Genomic DNA, 11,924 nt, shown 5'->3' with positions numbered 1-11,924 from the left:
TGCACTTTGACAAAGACACTGCGATGTGAAATGGATCAGTAGGAATCTGTCAGTGATTATCTTTGGCTGGTCATCCTCGTTGCGAAATAAGGAGTCATTATCAGACTCATCAGATAAGCAGATGTCGACAAGCTGCTCTGTCAGCGAGAAGACCTCTCCATTGAACAGTACATTAACACACCATATGTAACGTGCCCCCCCCCCCCCCACATACACACACATAAAATCAAAATATGGGCTGATTTCAGTCAGGCTCATGAATTTATTAAATCAGCACTAATTTGTGCCTTTAAAATAAACTAGCCTCACCTGCATGGTCCAATTGTAAACAAAAGGCAACAGCTCTGTGGCCAAAATTAGAAACAGGAAATTGGAAACTGCCATCACTGTTAATTTGATTGACAGGTCTCATAATAGCTACACAAACAAACAGCTGAACATATCTTTATCTCAAAATTTGGATTTTGAGAAACAAAGAAAATGTTCATAATGTATCAATAAGTCAAGCTGTTCAGTATAATACATGAAACTAAATGTGTATTATATTAACATAAATAATAATTATTTAAAAAATATTAGTTGTAATAATAAACTGATGGGCCCTTTAACCCAATGGGTGCACTGGACGCTGCAAAGGGGTTAAATCATTTTTGGAACCGGAAGCTCGTCGGTTGCCGCGTTCATTTCCTGGATGTTATACCCTCATTTAGAAACTACACCGCCACTCCCACCCATCCCGTGGTGCACTTGAGCAAGGCACCTATCCACCCCCAACTGCACTGGGACTATATGGACACTGTTTCGGGACATGCGAGTGTGACTCACGACGTCACGTGCACCGTTCACCTGACTTTTCCCCCCCCCCCCTGAATAAATACGGCTCTGACACCGGCTGTGCCTCCTTTCGGGGAGGCTGCAGAGGTGTGCAGCAGTCTCACCCTGTCGAAAAGAGCTAATTGGAGTGGTCTCATTTAGCAACACGTCAAAGGGGGACGCGACAACACCGTGCCAGCGCCTCCACAAATCTCCTGCATGGTCTAAACTTAATAGCATGTCAGAGACCACAACTGATGCAACGGGGGTCACCGGGAGCCTATGTTTCACTATAACGAACCCTCCACCAACCCCGGCACCGAGACTGTGGTGGCAAAGTGGAGATTAATGTCCCAATCAGTGATGTGCTTAAATAAAAAAAATAAAAAAAATAACTCTATGAGCACCAGTCTGGATTATCATAATGCAGCCAAACACCAAACAAGCAAAGCAGAACAGGGGAAAAAAAAAAAAAAGATAATTTGTGTTTTGTTACATCTCACAATGGTATGAGGCTTCATTTCTAAAGATGGATGAACTCTTATTTCGCAGATAAAACGGCAAGTTGCTCCAGTGCAGCTCTGGTCCCAGTGGACTACACATGTGGAGGCCCTGTGACCAGCTCAGAGCACATGGAAGGGCGAGTGAATAACGATTTAAAGACGGAATTTAAATATTTCAAGATAAGTCAGAATTTCTGCTAAATCGGAATGAGAGGTTTTTAAGAGAGTTTGTTATATGTAAATTAAACAACGAATTGCATTAATATTAATTTTCCATTTGCTGTCTTGTCTGTTGGTCTTGGACTAATTAAATAAATAAAATATATTTTTAGAAAAATTAAAAAACAATCAAAAAGTCACATTTCCAAAACTGAAAAAAAGACCAAAAATAACCAACCGCAGCTCTGCATATCGTGCATTCACCCACTCACTCACTCACTCACTATGCGTGAAGACTGTAAATCATTTTCTGTAAAAATCAAAGTCTGGATTATCGTTGAACGCAAACTTAGACGTTCACTGTGGGATGGATTGCTCCATTTCCCAGACCCTGGCAATGAAATCGTTTTATGGCAGCAAATACGACAGGGTTTCTTGGAGGCGTTTTGAAACGTCTGCATGCCAATAAACTAAAGTGGCCTTGACTTGAATTCGACCTTTTTGTATTAGGACGCTTAAGCTCAGCAGATGGAGACTGTAGGACACCGTTTTTGCAAGGTATTTCATGACTTGCAACTTGGGGTGTATAGGCTCTTAAGTTTTGAAACTTTGGTGCAGTTAAAAATAGATATCACATGTCCCTCTCTCTGTCTCCCTTGCATACAGGATCATTTAGCTGGAAACCTAATAGTTAAACCAAACTGCCAATGTTTAACTTATTGATTTAGTTCTCATTGAGTGACGGCAGCTGGGCATGCACATCAGAGTGCTGGCAAAAGCATGGGCACCTCATCCATCAAGGGGCACGGATTATAGCCTTCTTCTAATCTTGGACTATATTCCACGTGTCAGTGGCTGCAAGTTTTGGAAAAAAAAAAAAAAAGTCGCTCCAAAAGTTGTATTTATCTGCGCGTATAATGTCTAAAAACAATACTGACACATTCAAATGACAGCAAGATCCAAAAAGTAATTAAAAGGAACCAGAACAAACGGAATGCAGCCAGTGCTGCATGAAAAACCGGTTTTTACTTTTTTCCATTATACTACAGCCTGTGCTCTTGCACTGAACATCCGTGTTTGCTTGCAGGAGAGAAAAAAACAGACGTTCCTGACTTTTAAAACGGTTAAAAACAACATGAACAGAAAGGCTGAACCACCATTCTATCTGATATTTGATGCACAGATAAGCTGCAGTGTCTACCTTGGTAACACAAACGTCAGGCTCGGTTTACTGGCCACAAGTGCTGGTAATAAATATTCATGATGCTGGCGCCTGCGCTTTCCCGATATCTGAGTGTTTGTCATTTCCAGACTTGAGCGTAAATACATTTAAAGTGGATGTTTTTCCTGCGCTCCTATTTGATCTGGAGTCACCATCAGCCCCATAGGCTGCATGATAGGAGTCGCGCTGCAGCCTGTCGTCGACTCCTCTTTTTACGAGCATTTTATTTTCGACTCCGCGTGTTGGTTCAGTGTAAACTAATACGACAGAAGCATGAAGTGGAAATTAAACAGCATAGCCAAGGTCCATGCTTTGCATTCAGTTGTATTGGCGCGTTAAAGGCGCACCGTCTGGCTGCTCCCTGTTTTTTTTTTTTTTTTTTTTTCGTATAAAAAGGTCGTTGTTTCTCTCTTCAGTAAAAACATGTGCAGGGAAATAAAGAGGAGGATAAATTATGAACTCAAGTCTGTGGCCATAATGAGGCAAATAAGCATCAATCCAAACAAAACTCAAATGCATTCCAAGAAAGTATTTTCCCATCATTATTGTGGACTGTAAAACATAATTTTGCATTTCAAGGGGTTTTCAAGTTCAAATGACGAATTAACTTTTAGACGCTGTAGGTGGATTTAGACTCCACTATCCTCCCATATCTGCATTTGTCAATCTGGCTCCAGCTTTCTATTTAAATACGGTGCATGTGTGCAATATCCCGCCAGCCCAGAAACCACGTGAGGCAGTGTTTTTTAACACATCCACTTTAAACTATTTATATTTCCAGTTACATGTGAAGATTTTTTTTTCTATAAAGCTGCAAAGTGACTTTTCTGAAACGAGTTCACACGGCGTGGAGCGCGTCTTTTCTATAGCAGTGCATCAGTGAAGCACCAGCACTGGAACCTAGATAGATAGTGTTAAATAGAGTCGAAAAAGTCATTTTATTACCATCCTTCATTTATCTCCAAATTTAATAGTCCGTGAAAAGAAAATATGAATACATTTCAATACATTCCAGCAAATCATCTAAGATGATGGGAGTCGTGGATGTTTTTATTTTGGCTGATTTGAAAAAAAATAAAATCATAAAAAAAAAAAACGCCAAGCACACGCACAAGCATGCACGCGTGCTCACACACACACACACACACATACACACCTCCTCTGCTTGCTGATGCTATGTGTATTTTTTTTTTCTAAGATTAAAGTTGCATTTTGGTTCTTTTCGGGTGTGTGGATCAGTTTTGACAAAGCTGCAGACTGACGGATCGTGACTCCGTGCACACTGGCAGTGTTAACCATGATCACTGGCGGCTGCTGATGTGATCTCTGCCTAATGGGGCGGTCAAGCAAGCTGCAGCCAGGAACAATGAGGGGCCACACTGACTCCTCAGCTCTGCCTAAATCTACGAAATCCGACAAACACACACACACACACACACACACACATACACAAAAAGAAAATAAATTAGATTTGAAAATTAGATTCCCGAACAATTAAGTAACGCAAACTACTCCGGTTTACACCGAGGAACAACCGCCGTGATTAATCGATTTAATTTGCACATTACTGGAGGGCAAAGTGTTGGATGTTAATTTTGAATAAACAGAAGATGCAGAAGGGGGAGTGAATTTACTTATTATGACTGTCAGGAAAGTTGAGACGGTGCGTTTGGAACGTGGTGCAACCTTTCGCTTTAAAAGAGCTGTAGCCTCTGACACACACACACACACACACTCACTCACTCTCTATCTCTCACACATACACACTTGCAAAAGCATGCATACACACTCAGTAAACAGTTAAAATTATTCGTGCATCTAAACATGCAGTGATTATTTAATCGAAACTGTACTAAATGCGTTATTATGCTGAGGGAAGTCTGATTTAGTCTGCAGCAAATTATTATATTTTGTTGTAAAAAGAACCCATTAATTTTCACACAGCACTCATGTTGAGATCAACCTGAAACACTACTGAAACCAATAACCTCCAACGCATTGCATTATTGTATTTTTTAATCCTTTAATATAGTACGAAATGTATCCAAACATTTTTTTTGTAAACTAAATTTTACATACGAGCGCATTTCTCCATAAATACCGATCATTTCTAACATGTTACCGGTCCTTTACATGCGGATAAATATGGAAAATTGAGCTACTTACATGTAATAATACTTCCTTTCAGACAAAGCAATTGACAGAGATTTTATATTTATCACGTACATAAACAGATTGACACGGAATTTCAGGCTTTCACTACACGATTTATCGACATGACATTAAATAACAACAATGATACTGTGCTACTCAAACTGGACCTTGGACGAAAATGTTGCACTGAATAGGCTACAAAAGCACATTAATACTAAGAGTCGGTTAGGTCGACGTGTAGACTGTAGTAATACTGAATAATTCACATTTGGTACACAACTATAACATTCTTTTCAATGAAGTCTATTCATCGCAATATTCTTAAAACCATCTCATTTTTCCATATATCTAGGGACCACATTTTCACAAATTCCCTTAAAACTGTGATAGAACTATTTACAAAATAAAATATTACATTTTTTTTCCAACTTGGTGAAATCCATATGTACAAAAAATTCAGGCCTCTACCCGCAGATAGCATGCTTTTTGAGATCTCTTTTGAGCAGTCTCTCAGTAAAAATAAAGACTCAAAGAAATATTGAGGGGGGGAAAAAGTGTAACTTGGTTGGCTGTCCTCGCCTCCTTTTAGTCCATGCATTCTCTCTCACTGACATTAAGACAGCCTTTAATTGATCGTTTGGGCCTCCCGTGTTTTCTCAGTCCATGTTTCACTGGCTGACTTTATAAAGTCTTTGATCCCAAGCAGTTAATTTTTAAATTCTGCAGTCTTTTTCTCTTTCTCTCTCTCTCTTTTCTTTTTTGCATAAACATTTACACGTACCATTCATTGAAATTTGACGACAGCGTGCTGTGGCTGGCTGTGTGGTGTACTGCTGAGGCTGCTGGTGATATGGAGCTGCTGCTCTGGTTCTCTGTGGACGGTGATACTATGGTGGGAGGTGTGGACGACTCGTACCCTGAACTGGCCGCTGGAGATGGCTGCGATGCCGGATTGGTGGATTCGTGGACCTGAAATAATGAGAGTCGTGTTGTTAAAGAAAAAAAAAAAATCACGCCGCGGGTGCCGTTTTGTCTTTGGTTTGTTATTGTGCAAATACAAGACATAAGGAAGTCATCAAAACAAATTAAAAATGGACTGTTTTGGAAATCTGCAAAATTCTAAAACAAAAGCAAAAGCAAAACATAACTATTCTCATTGTGATCTTAATCTGATTTGTCGGTCGAAAGAAAAGAAAGAAAGAAAGTGTCAAGCCAAATTAACTTACGCTTCTCTATTTCTGTAAAAAAAAAAAAAAAAGGAATAAAAACAACCTCTTATAAAATTACACAATATAAACAATTTCCATTCTAGACACATAACTACAAATTCACAGCTTAAAGATTGAATTTTATAATATAGTTAAAGGAAGTGAACACAAGAAAATAGATATATATATAGAAAAGGCATCTGGTTTTACCTTCATGTGTTTTCGGAGGGAGCTGGGGTGTGTGTATGACTTGTCGCACATTTTGCAGAGATAGGGCTTGTCCGACGTGTGGACGTGCATGTGTTTCTTGCGATCGCTGCTGTTTGCAAATCGCCTGTCGCAGCCATCAAATTCACACTTAAAAGGTTTCTCGCCTAAATAAAGAAAAATACAAATTGCAACCTTTAACACTGAGTGGATTTCCAAACTCTCCAAATATTACATGATTTTACTGAAAGGTTTTTAACGTGCAAAATGAAACTATTTTAATAGTTAAGTTATTTTAAAAAAGGCAGCTTTTTTTACGTTTGACTTTTGCTTTAAAAAAAAAATCCTTGACTATTACTTGACCTTAACTATAGTCTACTTCCTTATAGGCTGTAAATGAATCTGACTTAACCCACGTAGACTTAATGAATAAATTCAGTTAACTACATTCAAATGTGCGTTACAAATAACACTTTTCACATAGAATTAGAAGCCTATAAAAAAAGCATGTGAAATATTTTCTGTCGACAACTGCACTGAACCACATGCCAGTGAAAAGACTCCAGCTGCCCAATAAATAATAACCCGGATCGCATGCATATTTTGGATGGGATATTGTCAGCATGGATTTGGCAGTAAAGAAGGGCCGATCTGTATGTATCTTACCGGTGTGAGTCCTTTTGTGAATTTTTAGATTTTCCGATCGAGCAAATACTTTGCCACAGCCGGGGAACGGACACGGAAAGGGCTTTTCTCCGGTGTGTACTCTGATATGATTTACAAGTTTGTATTTGGCTTTGAATGGCTTTCCTTCTCTGGAGCAGTCCTCCCAGAAGCAGATATGGTTGGTCTGCTCTGGTCCCCCCACATGCTCCACCGTCAGATGGGTCACAAGCTCGTGCATCGTGCTAAAAGTTTTGTTGCACGACTTTTTAGGATTTGTCAGCTGCTCCGGCTCGATCCACTTGCAGATGAGCTCTTGTTTGATCGGCTGCCTCATGTATCGAAAGAAGGCCCCTGCTCCGTGGTGTGCGGCCATATTCATGTTCATGGGGCCATAGCCGTGCAGCTGGGTCGAAGCATAGTGGTCGGACCGTGGGCTTGTAACGTGGCCATACTGGTCGGCCCGTCCGTACATGTCCCCCGAGAAGCCCAGCCGCATCTGGCTGTTGACCACGTTGGAAGAGGCATGGCTCGCCGCTTGCTCGTGGAGCCCTGGGAAGAGCAGGTGCCCCGCTGCATCTGAGTGTCCATGTGGCCCTGCGAAACTTCCAGAGGCGAACAAACTGTGCTGCGCCCCGGTGGCGTCCCCGAAACCCCGATTTCTGAAGAGAAAGTCCCTGGTGGAGTTGAAAGCCGCCGTGGAATAAGAGCCAACGTGGGTCGGGTGGTGATGGTGCCCCAGGGCGGCTGCTGCGTAGCCGGGCGCCTGGGAGGAAAACGCCGTCTGTCCGGAGCCAATATCGTGGGAGCTGTGGTTTATTTTGAAGGCGCCCATCCCATCCGCGAACGGATTTATCCCCAACGCCACTTCTCTCTCTGTGACTTCGCCTGTTGAGTGATGCCGCGAGGAGCCGAAAGTAGTGACTCCTATGGTGGGATACTGCGGTCCTGCGTCCAAGAGCATCTTCAGTCTAGACTCGCCGAGACGACTGAGAGCAGAAATCAAAAAATCACGCACAGATATTCTTCCTCCCCCTCTCTCTATCTCTTGGACCTCACTCGACTGAGCAAACTCTCAAATCCACCGATTTTCTGTTTACTTTTTAAGACGCGAGGAATTCCCCTATACCGCTCATCCGACGCACACGCAAAATCATGTATGCATGCAATATTGTCTTTTGCGGTTTATCTTCCTGTGGCGCAACTTTCACCTCCTCAGTCAGGCGGTGAGCTCTAGACTGATAGTCGCAATCATTCCTGCAGATAAATGAATTGAAAAGACAACACAGTCCAGCCCTGATGAATGGGAGAGGAGGGGGGTAGCCATGTGACCCCGGCGCTGCGCGCTCATTGGCGGAGCCCCTTCACCCCCCCTCAATAACATCCACTCACCAAATAACAATCCACGGTGCAGGGCCCACACTTCTATTGGCCTCTTTGCATCATCAATCCCAGATATTGTGAGATTGCTGACTGTGAATTTGGTTAAAGGGCTGAATAACAGCAAAACAAAAGTAGAGAAACACAGGACAACAATTGGCCTTGTAGAGAGTCACAGCACGTTTTGCAGCCATATACTGCACCGAGTTAATAAACCAAATGTGTCAGATTGTCTTTGTTAAGGTGTGTGTGTGTGTGTGTGTGTGTGTGTGTGTGTGTGTGTGTGTGTGTGTGTGGTGTAATTGGCAACGTGTTTGTACAGTTAAGCACTCAGACAGAGAATACTTCAAATCTATCTATCTATCTATCTATCTATCTATCTATCTATCTATCTATCTATCTATCTATCTCAGATATGGGGAGACGATTTTTGCGTCTTTTCCTATAAAAGCCCATGGGACGCCCTGAGGTTTTATATAAAGTCTGTCCACTGTCATCACTCTCTTTAAACGCCTGTCATTATCAACTTATCCCTTTTACTTTGAGGGGAATCCACACAATGTTTTCTTGACTGAGTGTTTTGTAGTTCTGTCTCCCCTGAACACAACGTTTCTGCGTCCACCGGAGCTCACACCGGTGGAACATCTGTGCTTTAGATTTCCACATCATCTTGCTCACCGGCAACCCCCTCCGTTCACAGAGGTTACCTTGAATATATAGGCCAGTATTTAACTTGGATCCACCAGTATGTCTAATGTATCCATCACGGTTTGGCTGTGCTTGTGCAACTTACTCATTTTTGCAGGCCAGTGATGCATAGCCTGTGTGTAAAACGTTGTGGGTTGTCGAAGTTATCAAGTGGGATTTGCGGCGCTCTCTGCAGGAACCTCCGGCTGCTAGAGTTCAAAGCCACATGCACAGACGTGCCATGCGAACCATTAAAATATCTTCTTGGCTACTAGGCTAGTTTCTACAAGGCATTCTCCAACTCAGTCTTGGGAGACCAGGGAAAGAGAGGGAGTTTTGTTGTTCTCAACTTAACAAGTAGACCTACATCTTGATCCGACGTTTTAGGTAGCCCACTACTCTGCTTTTACAAAATTTGGAGGGATCTTTCAACAGGTGGAAAAACGGTAAGAACGGCATATGATTGAAAAAGAGGAGAGACCGGAGACTCAGGTCTGGAGGTCATAAAGTCAGACTTGCAACAGTTGAGGCTAAATTGGAAACTGTGCGCCAAGAAAAGAGTTGTTGGGATGATTCATAACTTTGCAGGCGCATTTAAAGTTTCTAATGTGCCTCAACATGACTGTAACATCTATTTTATTCTAATCTTTAAAAGATGCGTCCTAATTAAAATGCCAATAACCGTTAAGTGTCATAAGCCTAAATGTGTTGCAGTCATAGTGTAGAATTTAAAATGGCTACCAGGAGCTATTTAGGATTTACAGTGAAAGCAACCAAGCCAAAGCAAGAAAAGCAGCATTTTATGAGACCTTTCTACAATATACTGCTCTTTTTTTGTTTGTTTGGGATCCTACAATCTCCCTGCTCACTTGTCGTCAAGAGTGAGTACATGTACAACTTGGACCAGAAATAGCACTTCAAAGTTTTGCATTACGCTGGTGCTGTGATGCCTCTGAAGGCTACAGCTGTGAGCCTCATGAACCCCATGCGTAAAGGCCACTTAATAAACATCTTTTGGATCCGTCATGTCTCAAAATATTGACTTAATTTCTAACGTGCTGGATGTGACGCTGTCAGTAAAGATTTTGACAAGTCAATCCAGGGAAATAACCGAGAAGAAAATACTTTTACAACTAATTCCCAACACAAAAAATATTAAAGAAGTGACCGAGTGTCCTGTTCAGTTTGTTTGGTGTCGTTACTGTATCTGAAAAACCACACACTCAGTCATCAAAAAAAAAAACCCACAAGTTCAAATTAGTTGATTTTTCTTATCAACGAAATTCAAAATAAATAAATAAATAGATAATAAGTGTGAGGAGGTTAAACGCTTACGAGCGACTGTGACAGTGAATGTAGCTTGCAGTCTTACAGCTTTCACAAATGACTTCTGATCACCGCAGAAGTCAAACAACACGCATGAAACACTTACCAAAGAGATCAGCACTGACCTTCTTTAAGGTCACTTCACGCACTCATTTATTTTTGTCTGCAACTACAAAGATGAAGCGCTCAAACCAAACGTTCAAAAACATTGGAAACGTTCGGCAGCACAGATTGGTTTGCAATACATACTGCAAGACACAACTCAGAAAACTTAGAACAGTGAAGGAAAAACTCTTAATCATACGTGTATTACTAGGAAGAGACTGGGAAAAATATATATATTTAAATTACCTATTTGTGATATACAAGCAAATTAGTTACAATTTCAGCCATGCATGTTTCTTTCAGAGAAAAATGTTCACCGTGCTGGAGACTATATTCCATCTACAGTAAGAGCCAAACATTAACTCAACATTTTAATGACAACACACCGGAATTTTACTCCCGTTCGTCGGCTGAGGCAAAATCCATGGAGAAAAAAAAAGTCCATGGAAAAAATTACCATCAGTGAGAGGTGGACGGTTCATAAAAAAACGGTACGGCATGTTGTTATAATCCCCAACTATTTATATCTGCCTTCTAAGCAGTCAAACAAAAGCGGCTAATAATCGCTAAGATAAAGTTTTACACCAGGATAAGATTGTTGTAACCGATACTTACAGTACACACGTTTTATTTTGAACTTAAGTCTGCAACGGCACCACCTCCTGTGACCCTCATGTGCTGCCGTCCTGGGTCTAAAGCAAAATTACCCCCGGATCATAACAACAGGTCCCGTCCATTACATTTTTTTTTCGTCGGGACAATGGCCGCAGCTCGCCCTATTCACACTCACTACACACACGGATCCCACCAAGCAGAGCACGGAGGCGACACTGTAGTACGCGCCGAAGGGAAAACGGCTGGATATGTAAATATGGGTATTTATCAAAGCGCATATTAATGGTATGTACTCCGGACTATTTTAAACTCTCACATGGAGATTTCCTTTGCTTCAGTTGACAAGATTTTCTCCGCTCACGTCGATCTATAGCGTGCGTAAAGTTGTGCGTAATTTGTGCGTAAAGTTGCCCTTCATACGTTGCGGGGCAAAATGAAGATATCACTACATTATTTATGATCCTTACAACTTTTATAGTGACAATATGCATACTCTTGCGAGGCAGTGTGTTTTGTAATGGCATGATCAAAGTGGGGGAAATTGCTGTTTCATAGCCGCGCAGCCTTTGTTCGCTGCAACAAAAGAAAGACGACTGTATATCTGGATCAACTTTTTTTTAGGAGTTTTAACGTACAATAACCTTTGCATAACAACTATTTTTCTCAAGCGTTGCCCGAGGCACTGCGCATGCTCTCTGGCTGCTCGCTGTCACTAAGACATTTTTCTTCACGTTGGAAACTGTCACTGGTGACGTCAATCACTGAGCTCTGACCAATTAGAGCGCAGGGTGATTGTTTAGCTCCACGGGCTGCTCGCCTACCATGAATCTCTATTCAGTATCAAAGCGTCCTGCTGCTGCCTCTCAACCGAATGGGATTCCA

General features: G+C 41.6%; 1 protein-coding gene across 1 annotated transcript; it reads right to left on the bottom strand.

Moving 5' to 3' along the window:
• Positions 1-4,442: 4,442 nt before the first annotated feature.
• zic1 (zic family member 1 (odd-paired homolog, Drosophila)) lies at positions 4,443-8,140 on the bottom strand. Its single transcript, XM_041065795.1, has 3 exons — positions 6,933-8,140; positions 6,270-6,433; positions 4,443-5,820 (listed from the first exon to the last, which is right to left on the bottom strand). Exons 1-3 carry the CDS (start codon positions 7,891-7,893, stop codon positions 5,623-5,625), a joined length of 1,323 nt encoding a protein of 440 aa, XP_040921729.1. The 5' UTR covers positions 7,894-8,140; the 3' UTR covers positions 4,443-5,622.
• Between the last annotated feature and the right edge of the window lie 3,784 nt (positions 8,141-11,924).

The sequence above is a fragment of the Toxotes jaculatrix genome, chromosome 20 (genome assembly GCF_017976425.1).
Source record: "Toxotes jaculatrix isolate fToxJac2 chromosome 20, fToxJac2.pri, whole genome shotgun sequence".
Taxonomy (NCBI): domain Eukaryota; kingdom Metazoa; phylum Chordata; class Actinopteri; family Toxotidae; genus Toxotes; species Toxotes jaculatrix.
Note: the sequence above shows the minus strand (reverse complement) of the source record. Positions and strands in the feature narration are given on the sequence as shown.